The sequence below is a fragment of the Periophthalmus magnuspinnatus genome, chromosome 8 (genome assembly GCF_009829125.3).
Source record: "Periophthalmus magnuspinnatus isolate fPerMag1 chromosome 8, fPerMag1.2.pri, whole genome shotgun sequence".
NCBI lineage: Eukaryota > Metazoa > Chordata > Actinopteri > Gobiiformes > Gobiidae > Periophthalmus > Periophthalmus magnuspinnatus.
In genome coordinates this window covers 26,417,076-26,440,212 of record NC_047133.1, presented here as the reverse complement: position 1 = coordinate 26,440,212, position 23,137 = coordinate 26,417,076, and the positions used below count along the sequence as shown (strand labels likewise).

Sequence of the window (23,137 nt, the reverse complement as noted above, 5' to 3'; positions counted from 1 at the left end):
GGGACCCCACGTACTGTTTTGGCAGAGCTGGTAGAACCATGTAGTGCCTGAATTTGTTAAACATTTACAAAGCTTAATGTCTTTGCCTTTGTTTTGTTTTTCAGTTGTTCTCACTGGGTCCGGTGTAAACTGCTAACGTCCTGGTGGGCTGATTATTGTGCCATTACCTGTTTTTGTTTAATAATGTACAGACACAAAAGACAGGATCTGTATTAGGAAGCACTGTGCATTCAAAACAGTATAGGCAAGCGAACTAGAAGCACCACAAATATATAAAGGAGAACTTCTTACCTCATTGTTTTAGTTTCTGCTATTATTTTCTAATGGTGGGATTGTGTGCCCTCTAATTTTGTCTCTTGCCTTGATCGGATGTCTACACATAAAGCCTACGATCATAGGAAATTATTTATCACTCAATAAAAAGAGAAAATGGGTGTGTGTGACTATGAAACTGTGGGTTGTTTTTATTTCAGACATGACATGGTTACATCTACTATTTCAATTAAGTAGGACTCCGTTTGTGGTATTTAGATTTTACAATAGAAACAAGAGGATAAGATGAGTGCTGGGGCTCGAGTGAGTCAGAAGGATGTAGGACACAGGTGATCTTCAAGGATGAGGCCTCTTATCATGGTGGACCTGAAAGAATCTGAGGCACTCTTGTGTAGAAAAATTCAAAGTCCTTTACTGAGACACGGAAACGTTTTGACGCCCGAGTGTTTTCGTCAAGGTTTAAACGCTATTGGCGCTATTTGCACACTTCCACCTGCGAATGACGCAGGCGCACAAGTGAAACGAGCCGGGCGACTTCTGCGCTGGGAGTTCCGCTCGCCGTTCCGCTGCTCTTGCGGTGTGTTTCGGGCGTTAGGAGTAAACATGAGAGCACCGGGTGACTCCCTTTTAACGGCAGGTGTGGTCATGTGACTACAGAGACGTGACCCGAAGGACCCCATACATGTCTAAGACAATTAAAAAAAGAAACATGATGCATGATATATAGGATAAAAACTTTGATAACGACGATATTAAAACTGACTGTGAGGCTCTGTAAATACAAATAACAAACAATAAACAGCGAGCAAGCACATCATCACGAGGGACTAGAGAACCGCGGAAGAGCCATTTACAAAAGAGCAAAGTCCATCTCCTAATTGACCCCGAGGAAAGAGGCAGCATCGGGGAGGACGTGTGTCCAAACGCGACACGCTGAGTCTGCGCCATGTCTCAAAAAACAAAAAACAAAAAAACACTTAATTTTTCTACAGTTCACAGTCCGAGTTCCTCGGATTCTTTCAGCTCCACTTGCATTCACACTTTTGGATTGTGCTAAACTAAATCTCTAGTAGGCTATTTAGATTTATTGTTATCTTATTGTACTCATTAAGACTACTGAAACCCGTGTTATTGAGCTATAAAAAGACATTACTGTGCATTTTTAGAAGAGATACTTGATTAATGTATCCTGTTCATATACTTTCAGAATAATGGTAAATCTTATTACACAGTGATCAAAACCATGATCGTGAGCGCTGCACATGAGTTGGACACGTTCCTCCAGATGGCAGTGTTGAACACAAGTTAAACCTGTGTGCAGAGTCATTCTTTTGAGCTGCTGAGCTGATAAATTGGCTCTTAGTCTCTAAAGAGTTCACATCCTTTAACTGTGCTCCTTTCAGCAGAGCAGTGTAGGACATCTACATAGGGCATTCAATAATATATTGTTCTTTGAGTTTTAGGTTGGAGAGTGTTGTACTTTTCTGTTGCTCACACACACGCAGGTGTGTTGTAAGCAGCGCTCGAGACCTTTTTACATACGTGTAATGTCTCAGTGCTCCAGGTCAGATCCATAGAAAAAAGGTCAAATCGGTCGAATTGTACTTGTTTCAACAGTTGTGGAGCATTAAAACATTAGATTTCCCCTCAATTCCTTACAATCAAATGGCAAAGTTTAATATAAAACAAAATTTGATAATCAAAACCCAGGTACAAAGCAGACATCTTATGGCTTTAGTTTAATAGAACACATTAGAACTCTTGTGTTGAACTTGGAGCTGAGTGACTCTGATGGAGATGAAATATTGAAGATATTAGGGCGTTAGAGACCACACACAGGAGGGCAGGGGAACAGCCATGATCACTGTTCAATATCTGCTCAATCTCTCCGCCCTCCTCCACCTCTACTGACAGCAGTAACATAAGGTGAACAAAAAACTAATACACACACACACACACACACACACACACACACACACACACACACACACACACACACACACGAAGATCACTCCCAGAATCTGCTCCTGGACTGTTGGTTCTTTGCTTTGGACTGTGCTGAAGTGGTGCATCCTTTTGTTGTTCTTAAAATGATACCCTCCTAGACCCACTTCTCTGACAGATATCCTTAGTTTGACCCTAAAGCTGCAAAGCTATAGTAACATCAAGTGGATCTAAGCACTCTTTGTTGTCATATAGCTGCCCTAACTCATCACTGCCCCCTGCCGTCTCGAGTCGTTACTGGCCCTATCCTGCACGCACAATGCTTTATCGTTTTGGCCTCAAGGTCTTTTAGAATTTTACGACGAAGTATATAGATCACTTTAAAAAAATAATTATGCGGGCGCCACGAGTCGTAATTTTACGGGAATAAAATTGTACCCAAAAAAATCGACATTTAATGATTTAGGGCTCGACGCCGAATCAAAATGAAGCAGATTGCAAAAGAGTGGCGCTTGGATGAGCTAAAGCTTACATAAATGCCCATTAAGGATATAAGGCTTTCAAATACTGACATTTTACACGTCCCATAAGTTTGTAAGGTATTAGATCTGCGCCGCAGTTTAGCTCCACCTCTCCACTCAGACACATCAATCACAAACTGCTGAATGAAATAGGCAACATTTTCTCCCCATAGGGTGACTGAACTCTTTCTTGGGAAAAGCTGCGTGGCGCTCCCTGGGGCTCACTGGGCAGGACACGGGCTGTGCTCCAAGCTGCAAACAGGTGGAGTCGTCTCAGCGCATACCCATACTGCGCTCTGCTTAACTTGGCTTAGCTTCGCTTCTCTACTGTTCTAAACATGGGTACTTTGAACACAATCACTGTTCAAAGACGTGCTCATTGCAGATAACTTCAGCCTCTCATTATGGGCTTGTGGAGCTGTGCGCCCTGGGCAGCCCTGGTTTTACGCACCGATTATAATGTAGCCTAATATCTATTACTACTGCGCCGTCCTGTTTCTGTCTCCAAATGGTTACAGTTTAGTCTAATACACAGAGCTGAACCTGGTTTCAGTCCCTGATCTCGAATCTACACCCCACACTGTCCTCGCGGTTCCCCAGTTCAGGGTCTGGAGCACTGCATGCACCTTGTATCCGTGGATGTTCCAGGCACACTGACTAAACATGAGCTGCCCCTGCCTGAGCGCACAGCTCCGCAAACAAGACTAAACTTGTAGAAAGCTCAGGTCAAGGGAATAGATTTGGTGAAATTCACGCGAAGACTCCTAAACTTGTCGGTGTCCTGCCCAGGAGCGCTCTGTTGCGCGCAGAGGCGCACTGGGGTAATTCCTGGGAAAATGATTCAACAGTTAATGTTTAAAAGGCCAGCAATATAAAGTTCTACATCTTTCGCACGTTTTTTATTTAATAGTTTGACTCAAATAATGGCCATTCTTTTCCACTCTGGTAGTGGTATCGAATGGCTCTTGCCTCAAAATCTGGATAAAATTACGTCTTTAAGTTGACTTCGACTTTATTCTTGTAAAATTACGACTGTATTCTCATAAAATTGTGATTTTATTCTCGTAAAATTAGGACTTCGTCAAAATGTTTTATTCTCATAGCACCCGCTTAATTATTATTTTTAAGTGACCCTTGTACGTTTTGGTTCCACATTAACCATTTCTTATTTATTAAGTTTATATAAACATTTGACCAGATGTCACATTGGTCATTCACCTGACGCCCCTAGACACCTGACGCTACGCAGATACGCAGAAGCACGTGCAGGTACCCGGCCCTGACGCTGGGAGGATGGTCATCCAGACCTGTAAAAGCGAGATGCACAAGTCCTCCTGACAGGACACGCCATGAACCTGAGGCAGTTGGAGGTCTAATACGGTAAGTCAGGAGTTTCTGAACTTCTCATGTCTTATTGTATAGGCTGCTTCACTCTCTTAATAATTTCGTATTTCTTTGCAATACAACTATAGGCGTAGTTGTTCACCAAATATTCACAGCTTTTAAATAATTTCCAACAGAAATAAATGAATGAATGAATGAATGAAATGAAACTAACACTATCTCCAAGGAGAATAAATAATGCAATTCCAAATATTCCAAAGAAATAAAACTAGAATTGCAGAAGACTTGAGTAAGTACCACCAAAAAAATGATGTTGCATACAGCAGTTTAAGAACGAGACGACAGCAGGTCTGATAACACATGTTTCTCCTGCCCTTTGTGAAGCTGCTTTTAGTCTTCCCACTGTCCTGGATAAAATATCTAATACGTTAAGTACACCAACAGTTAGAAGTATAAATGCATGGGGACACGGGTAAAAGTGTATTTTAAGCGCATATTAAGTTCATGTTTGAAGTACCGGTCTGTCCCAAACCCAGGCTGCTGTATGAAGCTCTGTGACCACAGCATGAATGAGAGCAGAGGATCCAGGGGCCAGCTCTCACAGCGGCCCTGCCACAGCGCCTCCTGCTGTCTGCAGACCAGCGCACTGAACGTGCACAACCACCTCCAACCATGGGTCAAGCACTCTGTGCCCGCTGTGGCCTCCAGCCCCACTGCAGTGCTCCGCCATCGGGGCAGCGGGGCACTGGGGGCAAGCTGTAGCAGCCAAGACTGTGTGGCCTCCAGGCTGGGCGAGGAGGCAGCTGTAGCTGTAGCCCGGCCCGGCTCACTGGGAAAGGTGCTGGTGACTGGAGGAGCAGGATACTTTGGGTTCAGACTGAGCAAAGCTCTGGCTGATCAGGGCATGTCTGTTGTACTTCTGGACATGAACAGGCTTCCTGGAGATCTCCCTGAAGGATCACAATTTATCCAGGTAAAACACAGCAGCGGAATATCAACCTAAAAGTCACTAGAGTTACTACAAATCCTTAAAATGTGTCCCTGTTGAAGGCAAATACTGTGGAAGTTAATTAAGTATTTCATATTTTAATATCTAATATTGACTGAAGTGAAAATGAGGAGCACAGAGTTTGGTGCGTGGTTGTCTGGTGACAGGTGAGTGATCGCTGTGAGTGACAGCTGCTGACTGGGTCACTCCGGGTGGAGACGTGCCTCGAGTTTCACCTGAAAGCCTCACTCTCATCTTAATTATTACTGTGCATTCATTAGAGACGCACAAACGCACCTGCCCCTGAGCCTGTCAGACTGAAGTCACTCATCCTGTTCTTGTGTTGAAGGAAAATGTGGTTTATTTGAGTAACAGTGTGAATGATTTATTTGTAGTTCTTTATTTGGTTAGGACTGTGCATGTTAATGAATAAACATGATACATAAGCATGTAAACACACTGTATTGTAGCTTTAAGTTCATTTCCATTTGTGAATGAGAGTGTTTGTGACAGTGAACGCTCACACCCTTATTCATACACCAGTTGACACTAGAGGCAAGGTGGGTGAAGTGTCTTGCCTAAGACACAATGACAGTATGCACCAGGGATGGTACTAGACCCATTTTACTGGGACATGTGCCCCAGTATAAATCAGCTGTGCCCCAGTATGGAAAGAAAGCACACAAAGAAAGCACACAATGGTGTGCAGATCACAATATAAGTATATAATATATATACTTATATATAATATAAGTTATACTGTACAGAGAAACAGAGTGCAGGTTACAGTTCTGGGATGTGTGTTAACCATAATCAGCCAGATACTGCTAGTGTAGGTGGGTCGAGTCGAAAGATGCTCCTCTTTATTGTGCAAGTCAGCTCAATAATCATCTCCTGAAGCTTTGGAGCCAACTTAAAGAAACTTTCTTTATGCAGTAAAGTGATGATTCAAAACATATGATTCACTTGACCTTCATTTGTCACGTGTTTGAATGACTTTGATGCATAAAAACACTTCTGATATTTTTCTTTTGTAGAAGCATTGATTTTGATTAAAACAGAGCCTATCTTGGGAGATAGTTCTCAGTTAGGCTGCTACATGCATTTATTCATCTAAAATCTGTCAGATTACAGAATTTCCTGGTGGGGGACCCCAGACCCCCCTGCGTGAAAGAGGTGCACTACATCAAATTTTTGAGAAAAATGTAGGTACAAATGAAATGGGTTGGTACCCTATTATAGCTGCAGGTGTAGTAAAATCCCTGGTATGCACTATAGCCACTCCTACCCCACTGCTGAACCTGGTATTTCTACTGTTCTTCTATCGAAGTACAAACCAGGCCCATCCCTGTTTAGCTTCTGAGATCAGAGAAGATTGGGCATTCTCAAGGTGGTATGGTCACAGTGATCATATAAATGTTTAATGAATGTTTGCCTGTTTGTTCTTTTATTTAGAGTGACATCCGGGACTACTGCTCCTTGTATAAAGTGTGTGAAGGTGTGAGCTGTATCTTCCACACTGCCTCATATGGCATGACCGGACCAGAGCAGGTACTACCGGTAATCCTTTAGCACAGCGACTTTTATGACAATGACAGTTAAAACAGCACAAAACGATCTGATGTGATTGAATAATGTGTTTTTCTTTTTAAGTGGTTCTAGTATTTATTCTATTGTAATACACATATAAAGACTATTCATGTATATTTTATGTATATGTATTTCTATTAAAGCATTATGTGAACTGTTACTATTCCAGCTGAAAAAGCAGCTGGTGGAATCGATTAACATTGGTGGGACTAATAATGTTATAAAAGGTGAGTACATCATATTCAGAATAAGGTTTAAATTGCATCTACCTAACAATTATTGCTTAACATTTCTATTTAGTTTGTAAAGAGCGCAATATTCCCAGACTAATCTACACCAGTACTGTCAATGTGGTATTTGATGGTAAACCCATAGAGGATGGGGATGAAACTTCTGTGCCGTATGTGCCTCCAGACATGGTGAGACACTGAGTTAAACAGACTATAGACTAGAAAAGGGCAGTATATATTTTGGGACACAGACATAAACTCATTTTGTTTTTCCCCAGCACATTGACCACTACTCCAGGACAAAATCTATCGCAGAGCAGATGGTCCTCTCAGCCAATGGATGTTCTCTAAAAGGTGCAAAATTATAAGAACTATTGGATGGTATTAGCTGCTATTTTTGGCCCATTACAAAACTGTCAGGGTTTAAGAGACAGAAGTTGCCATGGAAACACAGCTATCCACATTGTGCAATCCAATATTGGCTGCAGCACTAGTTTAAATTTAGATCCAAAATAAATTGTATCTCTGAGCATTTTAAATGACATAAAACATATATCTTTACATTGATGTGCATGTTTTTTCTTGCTTAAAATCATTGAATCTATTTAGAATAACCTTTGTTATGTTGTAATGCAGGTGGTGAGCTGCTGTGGACCTGTGTGTTACGTCCCTGTGGTATTTATGGCCCAGGGGAGAGGAGACATCTTCACAGAGTAATGGTGAGTACGGTGGTACTTACCTTGTCTTATGCCCCGTCCTGGCAGAATATTTTCTTGCCTGAAGTATCTACATAATTGATGGAGCTCTCTTGGCTCCTGTTACAAGTTGCTTTCTTCCCCTGCACGTTTTCCTCTCCAAGGCCACACTGTCTGGTCAAGGTCTCAACATTTTGGCCCAGAGTTTACTGTCGGTCAAGCTTACCCTTGCTTAGGTTAAATTTATGTTTTAAAGATGCACTCTGTAACGTTTGTTACTCTGTGAAGTTTGTTACTCTGTAACGTTTGTCCCCATGGAGATGTCTGAGCTTTGCCTGAAATGTTCCACAGTATGGCATTGAACTTATATAAATCCATGGATACAAGTTGGTGATGCCAACAGGCCAACTTGTAGGTCTAATCCCACTCACAACAAGAATGAATGTTTTTAAAGGTGTCTTTTAGCAATGCATCTAAATTTGAATAAAATAGAAAAAAATAAAAACAGTATTGTGGGCTAAGGTTAGGGGGACATCTCCATGGCAGCAGATCCCCCCACCAGTAAATTGACATAGTGTACCTTTAATAGTATACCCTTGTTAGGTTCTATTTTATGGCTAAAGTATAAACAGGTTGAATCATTTCTAAAAATATACATAGAGGTGTACTTGAAATATTTGTACACATTTGTTATGCGTTACTATCAAACTACTGTATAGTGACAGACTTAATTCCATTATCAATAGATTGTGTGACTTTCCATTTTTAAACCAGTAGAGATTAATAATGACCAATACTGTTTGAAACAATGGAATCCTTTTGTACCTAGGTAAATGTGGAGCGGCGCTTGTTTAGTTTTCGATTTGGAAACTCTCAAGCCAGGATGAACTGGGTCCATGTGGACAACCTGGTGCTAGCTCATATACTGGCATCAGAGGCTCTGACTCCACAGAGGAGCTGTGTCGCTGTAAGTCCTATGAGCTCGTATTTAGGAATACAGATAAAGTTAGTTTGGCCTGTTCTTTTCCCATGTCAGTATGCATAGTCCCTTTTTCAGTATGTTTATTCTTTAATTTAACAGATAACAATAATCCTCAATTTATCTCTACTGTGCAAGTGTACAATAGCCACAACACTTTTAGAATAAATTGATTTATTGAGAAATATCTGGATAAAAAAAAAATCTAATAAACTTCATAAATGTTAAACCCAATAATTTATATTTGTGAAAGATCAGATGTTATGCTGTATTTCTCTATCAAACACTATGGGCCTGTAGAATATTATAACATCATGTGACCCTTTGTGGTTATAGATATCTACTAATAAGTGAAATACATTTTCTTAATTGTGTTGTACTGTTGTAATAACTGTCTTGCATTTGCATCTGTTGCAGAGTGGACATGTATATTTTATTAATGATGGAATATCATTTAACACCTTTGAGTGGTTTGAACCATTGGTAAGGCTGAGAATTTGATGTTTCTTCACCCGTGTCAACATTTTACAAATTAATACTACCACTAATTATTTTCTTCTTTATAGTTTAAAACACTTGGTTATGAAAAGCCTATGATAAAACTCCCCTTCTCGCTTGTGTATGCAGCAGGTATCCTTCAGCTCTCACAAATAGCAAAGCAAAGATTTTCAAAATATATTGCTGTATTATTATTATTATTATTATTATTATTATTATTATTATTATTATTATTATTATCATCATCATCACAACTACTACTAATATTATTATTACTATTAATATTTTGTCTTTTTTCTTTTCAGCAATCCTAGTAGAATATTTGCATGTTGTCCTGAGACCTGTGCTGAACGTGCCTCTGCTTTTTACAAGAAATGAGGTAATTTTTTATTTTAATATAAGTAATAAATTCTACTTTGGTGAACACTTCTGAATGTATAGGTCTACATATATATGAACCATTTAATTAAAGTAATGTATGCGGTTCAGTGGACCAACCGTGATCAAGTTACAGCTATTAGATTCTTGTTTAAGTCTCTCCACATAGATGTGTATTTTCCTATTGGACCCCTCTCCTGTACATGTGATGCTATCTCTTGCACATTAATTATGAAAAAACACTTAAAGCCTTTGGCAAACTCAGAAAAACTCGAAAGTTGAAATCCAATTTTTCCAGTTGAAAAAATCCATTCATAAAGAAAGTTGTTTTTTTTGTTTTTTTAAATCTCTTAACAAAACCAATAATGTTAAAATGTCTTATGGGGCAGAATTACTTGTTGATCTTAAGGAGATATGTGGTGCTGTGAAGCCTCATGAATGTGTGATGAGGGGAAACCAAAGAGTCTGTCAGACAGCTGCTGGCCGGGGGATCGATGATGGTGCGCTGAATAAAACATAAACTACTGTGGGTCAGAAAAGAACAGGAAGCTTGTAGTGAAGTGGACAGGAAGTGACCTCACGACAGTTAAGGTCACCCATTCAGTGACGTCAATGTCTTTTGGTACGTCATGTTTGCGTCAGGGTAATTCATAAATATTGGAATAGTCAGGCTCATATTTTTTTAAATTTTTTTTTCTAAGGTGACAAAGGTGAATCATCTTGAGTTTTGTGGTTTTGGCAAGCAATAAAATAAAGTCAATGGAAGAAATAGAAATTGCTAAAAAATTAATAGTATCTTCACCTTGTTCTGGTCTGTCGTCAAGGACATGTCAAGTTACATTTTTTTCCAAATCATATTATTGTCAAATGGTACAAATGTTTTATCCTTTACACTGAAAATCAATAGCAGCAATTACCTCAGTAGTGTAGTGTCAAACTGTCATATTATATCCTTTCAATAAGTTCTTTATTACATGTCACACCTCTCTTATTCCTCATTTACTCATATTTTATTTATTTTGGTTTTCTCCTGTGAAATATTTTCTTGTGAAGTAGCCTTCATGGTGTAAACATTTTCAGCACCTCCTCTGGGCCCATGGGGATGAATAAGGTCTTTTTGATTGGATTTTTATTTATTTATTTATTTTATTTTTATTTTTATTTTTATTTTTATTTTTATTTTTATTTATTTATTTATTTATTTATTTATTTATTTATTTATTTATTTATTTATTTATTTATTTATTTATTAATTTATTTATTTATTTATTTATTTATTTATTTATTTATTTATTTATTTTTATGTTTATGATAAGTCCTTTGTTGTGTATTAAACAGGTGAGAACCATCGCAGTGACACACACATTTAAGATTGACAAGGCTCGTCGTGAGCTGGGGTACAGTCCAAAGCCCTACAGTCTGGCGGACGCGGTGGATGAGTACCTGAAGTCCAGACCGCCCTCCTCCTCACCTGGGCTCACTCAGCGACACGTCTTGCGCCTGCTGCTGGGCCTTGGCCTCATGCTGCTCCTCTCCTGCTGGGCGCTCTGTCAGTGCACACGAGCTGACTAGACAAGTTCAAATGATACTGTGCGGAAACTTCTGCTCAGTCCAGCGGTGTCAAACTTCATCCAATAAAGCCGGGCTATGTGAATTACAAGGGCCAGTACTATAGTTAACACATTTGTATTTTATTCTGAATATTGTAATTTAAACGCACCATGTCTCAATCAGGCACCTTTATCCCAGTAGTGTCATAATGCCCCAAGCATTTGTAACTAAGGGAGAAATGACCTTGATTGATTATGTCACTTTTCATTTGATTATGGTTGTCTGTTTTGTTTATGGGCTTATGTCACAAATCGTCTCATGTAAGGCCTTGAGTTTGATCCTTTGAAACAGCTAGATAAACATTAACTAATAGCCTAACATTATACATCACACTTGTCTTTGTTGCGTATAAAGATTATGAAATAATAATTAAATCTGAATGTATGCCCATTTTTGTATTTACTCACTAACTCACATGAAGCCATGAGTTACACTAAACTTTTGTTTTCGTTTGTGATATTTGCGTATTCTACAATTTGCCACGTCTTTTCCTCTGTAATTACTGAATTAATCATGACTACTGTCTGAAACCACATGGGGGCGCACTAGTGCTAATTTTATAGTTTACATTGACCTTATCAATCTCTTTGATACAAATTGTAGCAATGTTGTGCTGTGGTCTGGAACTGGAATTTGTTTTTGTTTTTTTTATTAACCTTCTTCTTCACATTATTCTTATTCTCATTAGGGTCTTATTACCGCAAGAGCACTTGGTTAGGAATGAAATTCGGAGTTTTTCTGTCCTGGTACAGTCTCTGGTGCTGAGTGCCTGTGGGGCATGTGCGCTCACGAGGCTGTGAACAAAATTCACAAAATTCATTCTCAAATTGTCTTTATTTCCTTTTTCTTTGGGACCTGCTCAGCAGCACATCAGCAAATTTTAACAAAAATTTTATCCAAAGGTGCAAAATCAAAGGCTAATGAGTAATGAGGGCATAGCTAATAGTGTCTATAGCGCCCCCTAAGAAGTCCAAAGTCCAAAATTACACAATTATCACAAATCCTGGGGGATTCATTGGAATCACCATAACATGCAAAAATGTTAGTTGAACCAGGGGCGGTTGGGAGTCCATGGCAGGGGCAAGTCCACAGTGGGCACAGGTCCATGGCAGGAGCATGGGAGAGATGTGCGCGTGGTGGCGAGGGTCATCATCACTATTTGCAGCTTTAATTTAACATTAATTACTTTTACACAGCTTCACAGACAATGTAACTGGAATGTAGGGTATTCCACCAAAAAATACTTTATTGAATGTTGCTTTGAAGTTTTTGAGTCAATACTGAAACAAGGTAACACTGATATGCAGTTTCTACTCTTTCTAACATGATGAATATACATAGTACATAGTACAAGTACATAATGCACAATAATAATTCAAAATACTGTTGTAGATTGATTTATAAACCAACAGTAATATACTATTTACTTAAACTTTTTTCTTCCTGAGACTTGAAATGATAACAGTTAATTGCACATTTAACTACTGAAATAATAAATTACAATAAATAGTAATTTTCTAAAAGAAATTAAATAAATACAGTTCCATAGAGTATAGTAATAACTACACTGAATACATAACACTTATTACTTATGACTTTTGAAGTTTTACCTACTTACACTTTCATAACATACCCCTGCTTTGCTCATAAGCTGACCATTGTGAACTTACACAACTCAACAAATACCAACTGTTAAGTCAATTATCCTCAACGCCTGACGCTGAAGTAATTAGCAACAGTTTTACATTCTTCTACATACAACAATCCCAAATTCATAACTCCAGTCCATCTACATAAACCACATCCCAAAATGCCAACTACAGTATTCTACTGAAATCATGCATTAACAAACTTTAAACTTAATAACAGCGATTATAACTTACATAATCAAGATCAATAAATGTATATCTTCCCTTGGGAATAGTTAAATAGCATCAAAATAGCCTACATTCTCATGAACTACCACAGCTATTAAAACTGGCCTTTTCCTCTGACAGTGACAGTGCTGCTGACTCACTATGTTATGTGCATGATTCATAAAAACAAGCCTCAAGCCTCATTTGGAGATGTCCCTGTTGCAGTGCAGGTCTTGTTTGGTCTTCTGGATGCAAGTAAACAGCTCTCTGAACAGGAGCTTATACTCAGGCTGGCCTTCCTCAGGGACCACACTCAGGTCAGATAGTCGCCTCCAAGAGCGGCTCATCACTGAAGGACTGGAGGACGTTTGCACGGCCTTATGAGTAAGCCTGTCTGAGGCCTGCTTGCAGCGCAGTAGGAGCTCTTCATATTTGACCTGAATTATATAAAATTGATTATTATTTTTCCTGTGCTGTGCAATAATTCACATTTTAATCCAGACTGAGTTAAATTTCTTATAGACAATGATTATTTTAATTCTCAGTCTCACTCTCTTAATTGGTATATCTCAGTTCTCTATCAGTAAAAGTATGTGGTTTGGAGCAAGCTTCAGACTTCTTGAAGGAAGAATTTGACACTTTGTTTCATTATGTATTATGTTCAAGAAAGTGATATTGAAAGCCATCTTTGTATATATATCTTTATATGACAAAATCAAATAATTGCCTTCCCCTAATTGTACTGATAATGTTTTTAATAATATCTATCAATCTTCTTGTATTTATTCTGAGACAGAGTTCCTAGTGATAGCTACAATATGCAGGTTTTAATTTAGGACAGTATGACAAAAATAATGTTATTTTTTCTGCAACAGAAACATCTTACTCCCTTACCTTACTTTAAACATTATTGATATAAGCAACACAAATACTGCTTTACTAATAATACAATAGTAATAGTAATTACTGTTAATCCACATATTTCAGAATGATGAAATGATGAAGGACTGTTGCATAAATGTTCTAAACAGGAAGCTGAACCCATGAATAGTTAACCATAAACAGTGGCTCTATAAACAGGGCCCATACCTGTAGAGCACTGTACTGAGCGTCGACCTCATGCAGCAGGGACATGCCCCTCTGTGTGATCACCTCCGCCCGTCGCACACACGTCTGCTCGTGGCTGTGGGTGAGCTCATCAGTGGCTCTCAGGACACTGTCACTGTTACACCTCGGTCTGCTCAGCTGTTTGTGCTCGCTCAGCCTCTCCGGAGTCTCACTCTGCTCAGAGCTGGGCTTTTCATCTGAAGAAAAGAAAACTGTGTCTGGCAACAGCACCTGTCCTGACCTCCTGAGCAAAAAAAAAAGGAAATTAGAAAGTTATATTATAATATTAAAGTGGCACTATGTAACTTTTCTGGTGACGCATATGCCACCTTGTCTCCAAGCAGACCAAGGTGATCCTGTTCACAGTAGGAATGTTTGTTCAAGATATTGTTGAGAAATAAACAAAAAAGTACAATTGAATCATTTCACAAATCTAATGCCATTCTGTGGAACATTCCAGACAAAGCAATAACATTTCCATGCAGACAGATCGTCCCTTCAGAATTACAAGCTTCTATCCATAGACAGTATAAAGAAGTGGACTAAGTGAGTGTGACGTCACCCATAGGCTTTGGCTCCAGTCAAATGAAGCTAATTAAGGTTAGCAGTTATAGGGACCAATTTGGAGCCGAATTCTGTGTCTGGAATCCCAACTGCGAGTATCATAGCAACCAAAGAGCCAATCTGGAGCCAGGCTGTTAGAGGTAACACCCCTTCCTGCCTGGTTTAGAAGCGAGCAGGCACTTGGCAACGCTGTCAATCAAACCTGTTAACACCAAAATGATGAGGCTCACTGCAGCAGCTATAGAGAGAGGGGTGACAATTTTTCAATGTAAAGTGAATTAGAGCCAGAGTCAATGGAGCCGGAAGCGTGTCCACGAATACATCCTATTTGGGACGTGGCAGCTACTTTAAAGAAATGTTGTTCAAGTAAAAAGCAGTTGTTAGGGGTTAGCTTGCTAAAAAACTAACTAAAGAGGACTGCTGTGGGGCCTAGAATACAAAAAAGAAAGAAAGAAAAACAGGTGACACTAACTCTAATTTATGAATGAACAGAGAAAGTTTTTTTATACACTGGTTCTGGATATTTGATGCAGGTGTGTTAGTTAGCTCCTCCCTTCAGACAGATATAAGGCAGTGTCCACCAGTGATCTGACCAGAACTGAAGAAGCCACTTGGATGAGCAGCCAAACGTCTTCACTCAAACAACTTTTTGTCCAGTTGACAGATTTCATTCGTCAAAGTAAAATCAAAAGGAGCAGGAAAAAGAACAATCTTATTATCTGCCCCTATCTAACACAAAGTTTACGCTGTTAGTTTAAAACATTTTACAATATGAGTAACATACATGATCACAAGAAAGACACTTATAAATAAAATGCATGATTATTATCATACAAAATATCTTACTTGTTGGCACAGTCTCTCTGCCACAGACACCTCAGCTGCTCCACCTCAGCCTCCAGTTCTTGTTTCCGAGCCCTGCATCCATCCAGAAGGGCGAGCCGCTCCTCTAAGCTCCTGTTTTCTTGGGTTGTAAGTTCAATTTCGCGTTCAGCCGCCTCTCTGTAGCTCCTCTCTATGGCCATCTGAGTGTGGAGGGTCTGTATGCAGCGCTGCAGGTCTCTGTGCTCCTCCTCGGGATCAGGACACCACTTTTGTTTTGAGTGAAAGACCTGATGTGACCAAAGTCCCTCTGTGGGGTCATTGTGAATATGTCTGAACAAAACAGAAAAAAGACAGGATTTTACAATAGGTAAAAAAGCAATACACACAAATACTAACATTTCTGTAATTCAGATGTCTAACTGCACAAAAATTAAAAAACTTTTATAGATGTTACTGTTTTGTGTTTAATGGTCCACAGTATGGGAATGGGATTGCTTCTCCACAGATCTGAACTAATTGGCCTAGCAGCATCCCCTGCTTGTTTCCATAGAGATAGATAGGTTCAATGCCATGGAACACTCTAGCCAAAATGATCTCCATGAACACAAGCAGGTGATGGATCCTCTACTGGAAGAGCTGCGTAGTGCACCTTCAAATGGAAAAAGGTTACATAATATTTAAGGTTAACATTTATTTTTCATTGTAATGAGATTTGGATGTAAGACACACACACACACAGTCACATATGTGACCTGTCTCAGTGTCAGTGCTGGTGGTGCTTAATGGGATTACATTAATCTTTTCTCAGACATCATAACAAGGACAAGCATGTTAAGGTCTCCAGCCTGACTACGATGTTACTGTGTCATTTTCAACACACATTAGCCTGTTGTTACCATAGACTGTATAAAGAATTATTTATATATACAGTCAATGGTTGTTACCTATTGTCCTGTAGGTCATAAAGCTCTTTCAGGCAGGATACGCTCTGTGCCCCCAGTGCACGTCTCTGCTCGGTCTCTCGTCTGTTTCGATCGGTCTGAGATGTTTTGAGCTCCTCAACTTGTGTCTGCAGGTCCTCCATGTGGCTCTGAAGGCTGTCAATGGTCTCTGTTAAACTAAGAAAATACTCGATTTAATATTACAAATTAACAGTATAACCTTATTTTATATTATTTATCTTATATAATACAGTTTGAGAAACCTTTGGATCTTTTGCTGAGCCAGCTTGTTGTCCTGCACTAATCTCTGATTCCCCTGCTCCAGATCTCGTGCTGTCACATCCAACTGCTCATATAATTTGGCATGATGATCGTTCATCTGACGTAACAAGTCCACTTGTTTGGTGAGGTACTGGTTTAGAAAGGGCAAATTATTTAATGTTGTGTTATTGTTAGACTTTAAATCATTAGAGAAATCTAAACACTGCTAATATTGCACTATTCTTTTGTAGAATAACAGTTTTCATCTGACAGCAATAAGTGAATTATTTAGGTGGTCATTAAGTGTTAAAAACACTGTGGGTCACTGAGATAATCTCAGCAAGCAAGAGAGACCTGGATTGAAGTAACAGGCTTTACTGTGTTCAGCTCCTAAACTTATGTTTCACACAGGGACAGGTAGCTGAAGCTCTGAATTCTTTTTTTTAAGGCCAGTTAGTTAACCATTAGGAATAAAGGGAGGAAGGTGATGTTATTTACCAATTTAAAAAACATTGGCCTGAAAGCAAGGACGTTAGCAAGTGGAAAATTAAATAGCTAATTTCTGTTCAACCACAAAAACTAAAACAAAAAATGATATTGTTTTTCATATTAAAACATGATGACTTTGCTCACCTCTATCTCTTGCAGCTGCTCCTGGTTGGTGGAGTACATCTGCTGCAGGGCCTCCTCCAACTCATGATTCTGGTCCAGGAGGGTTTTCCCCAGCTCCGCCGCCAAATGAAGATCTGCAGAACAATGTTCAAAATAACCTTAATAACAGTTACACTCCTTATGAAAATAATGGATGTAACACAACTGGCATAAACACTGACAGAAAAGTCTGTTGACTGAAGCACTAAGGCATCTGCAGCTTGACTAATCGTATCCTCTCCTTTGCCCAACTTCCTTTATAAACAGTTGCATCAGCCAGAACTTGGAATCTAGTAAATACATTTTAATAGTGCAATAAAAATCAAATTTGGACAAAAGAAAACATATTTTTGTATTTTGAGTCAATATAATCATGATCCCAACTTCAATTCACCCCTCACCCACTCTAGATAAAAACAGCATAGGAAGACTTGTGACAAAGCAGTACAAATCAGATGACATTCCTCACATTACTTCCACTGTTAAGGAGCAACTCTCCAGGATGCTACACCCATGGCTTCCTGCACTGTAAACACTTTCCAACACATGCACTCACAATCATACAGTTGCACCCAATGAAATTCTTTGTGTGTCAATTTCATAATTTAAAGAGAGGATCTACTAATCTATATAATTACATGTTTATAAAGTATTTTGTCTCTAGGCTACAAACTTGTGAAAAAGTTAATATCTGAGAATAAAGGTTAGGGTTAAATTGTTAGAACTACAGTAACAACGTCTTAGAAACTTGCTCATCTTGACTTGGTCCATAAACTTATTTAGACATGAATTAATCTGGTCAATCATGCAAGAGTTGATTAGTAAGACACAAGACAATTAGGCCAATTATAGGAGCCAGGATCGTACAGTGTTGGGGACTAAACCACAGCCCCATAGACTAAACTTTACCGCGTTCGAGGTCATGGGATTTGTACCAGCGCTCTCCATCCTTGACAAACTCTTCTTCCAAAATCCTGTCCGTAAGCATTTTACGTTCAGATTCCACCTGACACAAAAGTAACCCGAGACACAGTTGTTTCAAGAGACTTAAGTCATGGTTTGTAAAGTCTTGGACCGCTCCCTATAGCCCAGTCCTACAACAGTGAGATAAGCCCGTTGCAACATTTCTCTCTAGAGCAACGTGGCAAATACACGCGAACATCCGGTAGGTGGCGCACGTGGCCAACAAAACTTTAACTTAAATAAATTTGCTATAACAATTATTTACGTGAGATACACCTGTACTGGATATCAATTTTGGTATGCTATTAAAAATAAAAAAAAATAATAGATGGCTGCATTTTGAATCATTGGCTGTAGATTTTTGGGTCGATATTAAATGGCCAATCACAAACCAGTAAGTTAAACTCTTTGACCAATCACGTCTTTTGTTTTCAATTTTGTTTCCGTATTTGAGATGGGTACGAAAACAAGTCAGTAAAAAACACATATGAGGACAGGCAAAGTGCAGTGTTAAACGCTTTAACTCACTCTTAGTTTGTCAGTATAAAAGGAAAAGGTTAACGCACTAATCCGATCTTCAGATTGCGCTGAAACATTTTTGATTGTGGCAATCTTCAATGGGGACGGAAGAGTAAAGACAAGTGGCCCAGGAATAATGGCACTAACAAGATTTGTGAAGAAATTGGGATTGGACCATGTAGCTTTAGCGTATGCCATGACCACACTGGGATCGTGTATGATAAATAATATATTCAGCTTTTACTATGTGAAACTATTCCTTAATAAATATAAGATATCCGAAAGTGCGTTTCACCAGTCACAAGTGAGTAGGCTTCGTGTACAGTTCTGTTCACTTGCATGCATTTGTTTAGAGCAATTAAATTGATTCAGTGATTTACAATGTTAGGATGATCAGACTTTCAAAATCACAAACTGGGACACAGCCGGGTTGGGGTGTTTGGTAATAATCAAACTGTGAAAAGAGCGCCGAATTCAGAATATTATTATGTCCATTTATGATGATTCACATGTTTTGATGTAAGTTAGTATATCATCTGAGAGACTTCAGTCGCTGCAACTGAGTACATGTTTTTATGCTCTAGTCATTTTCAAGCATATTTTTTTGGTATTTTGGCTAAACAAATGACAACTATTTTATGTTAAATTCACATATTTGCCTTGTTTGCCTTGTTTCACATTTTCTTTCAGGTGGTCTTCATGATCTGGAATGCAGTGAATGATCCTCTTTTTGGATACCTGCAGGATAACTCCAAAGTCTCTTGTTGCTCTAAACGGCGGCTCTCCATTTTGTATGGTGCTCCTCTGTATTCATTAGCTTTTCTTCTGGCCTGGTTCCCATGGCGGTCATATTATCCTGGTGACTGGATGAGCGGGGCTCAGCTGATGGTATCACTGTGTGCTTTTGATGCCCTCCTGACATTTGTGCTGTTGGCACAATGTGCATTGTTTGCTGAGATATCAAATCATCATCAAAGTCGCCTTCGTCTCGTGAAATACAGTCAGGTAGCAACCTTGGTTATCTGAACACTGCTTTGTGCATTCCCACTGCTTAAGTATTACAATGTTTTGTTTTTTTAGGTTGCTTCCCTCATTGGCTCCTCCAGCATCCTCTTTTCTGGTGTAGTGTCCACAAATATGGAGGACTTTGCTTCATTCCAGGCTTTTACTGTTGTCATCGCTGCTCTGAGCTGTGGGTGCATGCTCTACACAGGCTTCCACTGTGAAAGTCGCTTTGATAACAAACTCACTGAGTCAGAGGACCGAGTGTCAGATAATTTAGGTGATTCTCTCAGCCTAATGAAAAGTCAAATATGGCAGATCCTTACCAACCGAGATTTTCAACTTTTTGTGCTTATGAACTTTTGCCAAGTTTTTATTTTGGCTTTTTTCAATAATTTTACCTTGATCTTCACTGAGCACTTAATTCCTCCGGATGTCTTGCCAACATTGGCTAAGAGCATAATGTATGGAGCAGGATTTATCTGTCCACAGGTAAAATTATCCACCTTGGTGTCCATTGAATGTCATTTTATATGAAGGATATGTTAACCCATTATCCTAAAAAATCCCTGTTTCTTTTCCACTGCAGTTATTGGTATTGTCCTGCCAACGTCTGCTCCACAGTGTTGGTTACTACAGAATCATTCTCATAACCTTCTATGTGGAAACAGGGATGGGGGTCGCCATGCTTGCTCTTGGACCTCAGCATTACTATATACTTGCGCTTTTTCTGACCATTAACATGTAAGAATCAGGTAATTTAAGTATAAATATTAATAGTATTTACTTACAATACACTTGTGTGCAGGATAATAATTCAAGCAGCGTTTAGTCTCTTTGGTTTACCGCTGGCTGACATAATTGACTCTGACCTCCAGAAGCACAAGCGCAGGTATAATACAATTTAAAATATATAGCTTTTACTCGGTACAGTCTTAAGAAATTCTTACTGTGATATTTTTCAGTTGCCCGTTGTCCTCAATGGTTTTTGGGACCAATGCATTGTTCACTAAACCAGCACAGTCCTTGGCGCCAATGATTGTGCTTACTATCCTCAACCAGTTTGGATATGAGCAGCTCAAAGAAGCAGTCAAGGAATCAAGTCAAAGGTATACTTTTTACATAACATAAAAGCTTTATTTCACTTTAACGTCAATGTTACTTTGACAAAGCAACAAAACAACACGTTTATTAGTTAATATTCTTGAAATGTGAATTTTAAATTAATGAACAGATTGGTAATTCATTAATTGTACTTAATTTCAGTGACCTGGAAAGCCTCCACAAGATCATGTTCTATCTGGTCTGCCTTGTACCACTGACTGTTTCAGGTCTTCAAATTTTGTTTTTTAAGCCTTTTTCTATACGTGACAGCCACACAGTTGATCCAAAGTACATTGATGGCTAATTAAGAATAAGACAAAAGAGGGGAGGATTTTTATGTGAATATATTTGTTTGTAGTGCTATCCTAGCACCATATATGAAATATTTCTACATACTCTACATATCAGTACATTCCAAACAGTATGTAAAAGTTCACAATAAGCCAGGTTGTGCTCGGCATTTCCATGGTTTGTAATGGGCCTCTCACTTCTGGAAACATTCTGTGAGTGAACCACAGATGTTTCTTAGACATTTTGATAAATATCATCATGTGAACTATTTGACTCTGCATTTGCAACCTGAAATAAAAAAAAACAATACATTTAGGAGAAAAGTTTCCTATATGCTTTTTGACATTTATGTTTTCAAATTTTGCGAGGAACATTTCACCACAAATTGATGCAAGTCAGTGTTTACCTCATTATGCAACGTCTTTGTTGTTGCAATCTGTGTAGTTTTCAAACCTCTTCTTCTGTATAGCTCTTGCAGCACATCATGAAACTGAACTCGTTTAGTCAGTGTCCTCTGAGAGAAACAAAAATACAGTTAAAATCAATGACAGCTTTTTGTTATCAGAAACAAAAATGGTACTTGCAATCATCTTATTTCCATATGTTCTTCTTATTTTGATATATTGTTACCTATATTTTTTTTTTTATTGAAAGCATTTAAAAAATCAAAAACCTGAGTTGAAGTGTTCTTTCTGCGGATCTGTTGGCAGCAATGCTGTAAAAAAATCATATAGCCTACTAGGAATTCTTTAATTCATATTTAACTTTAAGAATGAACAAATACCTTTTTCATGATGATAAGTGAAACTATAGCCACACTGTAAATGGCCAACAATATACAAGATAGCCACAAAAGTATATGTCGCACCATTATCTTAACTGGCTCTGAAAAACAAACAATTTTTAAAATAAGTAATAGTAACAAAATTATAGTCTTTTAAGCTGTCTTACCTTGTACAACAAGGGTTGTGCCTTCCGCAATGTATTGTGTGGCTGGATCATGTGAAGATATTCCAGCACAGTAGTAGACTCCACTATCTGACATGTTTAGGAACTTGATATTTAATGACGCACCATTCAGACTGTACTTCGGCTGGTCAGTCTTTAATTCGAAATGCCAGTTTTCTTTAAATACAAACCACTTATACTCCAAATTAAAACAATCAGAAGTGATTGTACAGGGTATGACAACAGATCTCTCCATTTTCATGTATATGATTTGGGGTTGTGATAAGCATGCCTCTTCTTCAACCGTGCTTTCTGATAACAGACAAAACATGCAATACAAACCATTTACAATTCAGTACTATAAAATAATGTATTAGTTGAACAAATTACTTACTTGCAATGGAGAGATATGTGAAAAGGAGAACAAAGCCTAACATTTGCTTCATGTTTGTAGCTCGGCAGCCAAATTGCAACTGACAGTTTGAATTGACAAACAAAAAACAAACTTCCTCAACACTTACTTCTCCATTCTTACCAAGTTAAGGCTCAAAACAGTGGGTCATAGGTCTAGCAACTTACTATCAATGAAAACACTACTGTAACTACTGTATTCCGGTACAGTTACTTTTTCATTTGGTAGTATTCAGAATATAGTTACTTTTCTAAAGTCAAAGGAACACACTGCAGTGCCTGATTGTCACACAATTTAGGCTTCAAACTGCACATCAGTGACAAAAAATGGAAAACACGGCTCTGCTGTTGTGGTAATGTGTAATTTTTCCTTCTCCACTTAGAGATAGGAAATGCATAGCATGTTTTTTAATCCTATGTTGCATCTTTACACTATAACTTAAATGCAGTTTGGTGTCAAAGTATAATTTTATTCAGAGTACTCTGATTGGACCAATGGAATACTTTAAAAAATACACTTTAATGAAGGTATTCAGTATACTGTACCTACATGCATTTTCAAAGTATTCTTCCCATCACTGCATACCTCATTGTTTGCTTTTTGTCATATTACACAGAAGGATAGTTAAATATGAATATTTGA

General features: G+C 38.6%; 4 protein-coding genes across 5 annotated transcripts; 2 read left to right on the top strand and 2 right to left on the bottom strand.

The window, feature by feature from the left end:
- The first annotated feature begins 4,626 nt into the window (after positions 1-4,626).
- Positions 4,627-11,098, top strand: sdr42e2 (short chain dehydrogenase/reductase family 42E, member 2). The gene is made up of 11 exons (XM_033971683.2): positions 4,627-5,055; positions 6,526-6,621; positions 6,830-6,887; positions 6,961-7,079; positions 7,169-7,244; positions 7,527-7,609; positions 8,415-8,552; positions 8,982-9,047; positions 9,131-9,194; positions 9,368-9,441; positions 10,779-11,098. The coding sequence occupies exons 1-11, from the start codon at positions 4,627-4,629 to the stop codon at positions 11,010-11,012; spliced, it is 1,437 nt and encodes a 478-aa protein (XP_033827574.2). The 3' UTR covers positions 11,013-11,098.
- A 980-nt stretch (positions 11,099-12,078) lies between these two features.
- cdr2a (cerebellar degeneration-related protein 2a) lies at positions 12,079-18,381 on the bottom strand. The gene is made up of 7 exons (XM_033971607.2): positions 18,166-18,381; positions 17,239-17,351; positions 16,608-16,756; positions 16,348-16,521; positions 15,425-15,733; positions 13,997-14,258; positions 12,079-13,344 (listed from the first exon to the last, which is right to left on the bottom strand). Exons 1-7 carry the CDS (start codon positions 18,242-18,244, stop codon positions 13,108-13,110), a joined length of 1,323 nt encoding a protein of 440 aa, XP_033827498.1. The 5' UTR covers positions 18,245-18,381; the 3' UTR covers positions 12,079-13,107.
- A 283-nt stretch (positions 18,382-18,664) lies between these two features.
- On the top strand, positions 18,665-21,430 carry mfsd13al (major facilitator superfamily domain containing 13a-like). The gene is made up of 7 exons (XM_033971477.2): positions 18,665-19,042; positions 19,429-19,743; positions 19,819-20,232; positions 20,330-20,484; positions 20,549-20,632; positions 20,706-20,849; positions 21,007-21,430. The coding sequence occupies exons 1-7, from the start codon at positions 18,875-18,877 to the stop codon at positions 21,146-21,148; spliced, it is 1,422 nt and encodes a 473-aa protein (XP_033827368.1). The 5' UTR covers positions 18,665-18,874; the 3' UTR covers positions 21,149-21,430.
- si:ch211-139g16.8 (immunoglobulin superfamily member 6) lies at positions 21,343-22,544 on the bottom strand. Of its 2 annotated transcripts, XM_033971478.2 has the most exons (6): positions 22,478-22,544; positions 22,087-22,395; positions 21,920-22,020; positions 21,809-21,850; positions 21,542-21,649; positions 21,343-21,423 (listed from the first exon to the last, which is right to left on the bottom strand). In XM_033971478.2, exons 1-6 carry the CDS (start codon positions 22,527-22,529, stop codon positions 21,370-21,372), a joined length of 666 nt encoding a protein of 221 aa, XP_033827369.1. In that variant the 5' UTR covers positions 22,530-22,544; the 3' UTR covers positions 21,343-21,369. The 2 variants fall into 2 exon arrangements, with proteins under 2 accessions (XP_033827369.1, XP_055079579.1); XM_055223604.1 differs by lacking the exon at positions 21,343-21,423 and having other exon boundaries at positions 21,447-21,649.
- Between the last annotated feature and the right edge of the window lie 593 nt (positions 22,545-23,137).